The 544-nt window shown below is 39.9% G+C and overlaps 1 protein-coding gene across 1 annotated transcript; it reads right to left on the minus strand.

Annotated features, from left to right (window-relative positions):
- Positions 1–544, minus strand: LOC132061151 (uncharacterized). The gene is made up of 2 exons (XM_059454013.1): positions 353–544; positions 1–285 (listed from the first exon to the last, which is right to left on the minus strand). Exons 1-2 carry the CDS (start codon positions 542–544, stop codon positions 1–3), a joined length of 477 nt encoding a protein of 158 aa, XP_059309996.1.

Below are 544 nucleotides of genomic sequence, written 5' to 3' on the forward strand. Positions count from 1 at the left end.
CTACCACATTCGCTTCCGGGAATGGAGTAGTTCCAGTAGGACGGGCTTCATGATTTTCAATAAAAGGGTATTATGCTGCTCAGCCACAAGAAGACATGAGATCAAATTAGCATGCTTTTTAAAATCCCTTTCACGGTACTGCTGTTGTAATACTATATTAGAGGCATGAAAAGTCGTAAGAGTCTTTTCCAACATATCCTCATCAGTTATATTATCCCCACATAATTTCAATTGGGAAGTAATTCTATAAACAACAGAGTTATAATCACATACGTTTTTAAAATCCTGTAACCGTAAGTGAATCCACTCATAACGAGTCCTGGGCAATACCGTTACCTTAATGTGGTCATACCTTTCCTTCAAACCACCACAATTCAAGTGGATCTTTCAGCATCGTCGTGTATTCAACCTTCAATCCTTCGTCCAGATGATGACGAAGGAAAATCATTGCCTTCGCTTTGTGTTGACTCGATGCTGTATTATCCTGAGTAATAGTGGCACCAAGACCTTTGGCGTCTAGGTGAATTTCAGCATCGAGTTCCAT

The sequence above is a fragment of the Lycium ferocissimum genome, chromosome 6, assembly GCF_029784015.1.
Source record: "Lycium ferocissimum isolate CSIRO_LF1 chromosome 6, AGI_CSIRO_Lferr_CH_V1, whole genome shotgun sequence".
Classification (NCBI taxonomy): Eukaryota; Viridiplantae; Streptophyta; class Magnoliopsida; order Solanales; family Solanaceae; genus Lycium; species Lycium ferocissimum.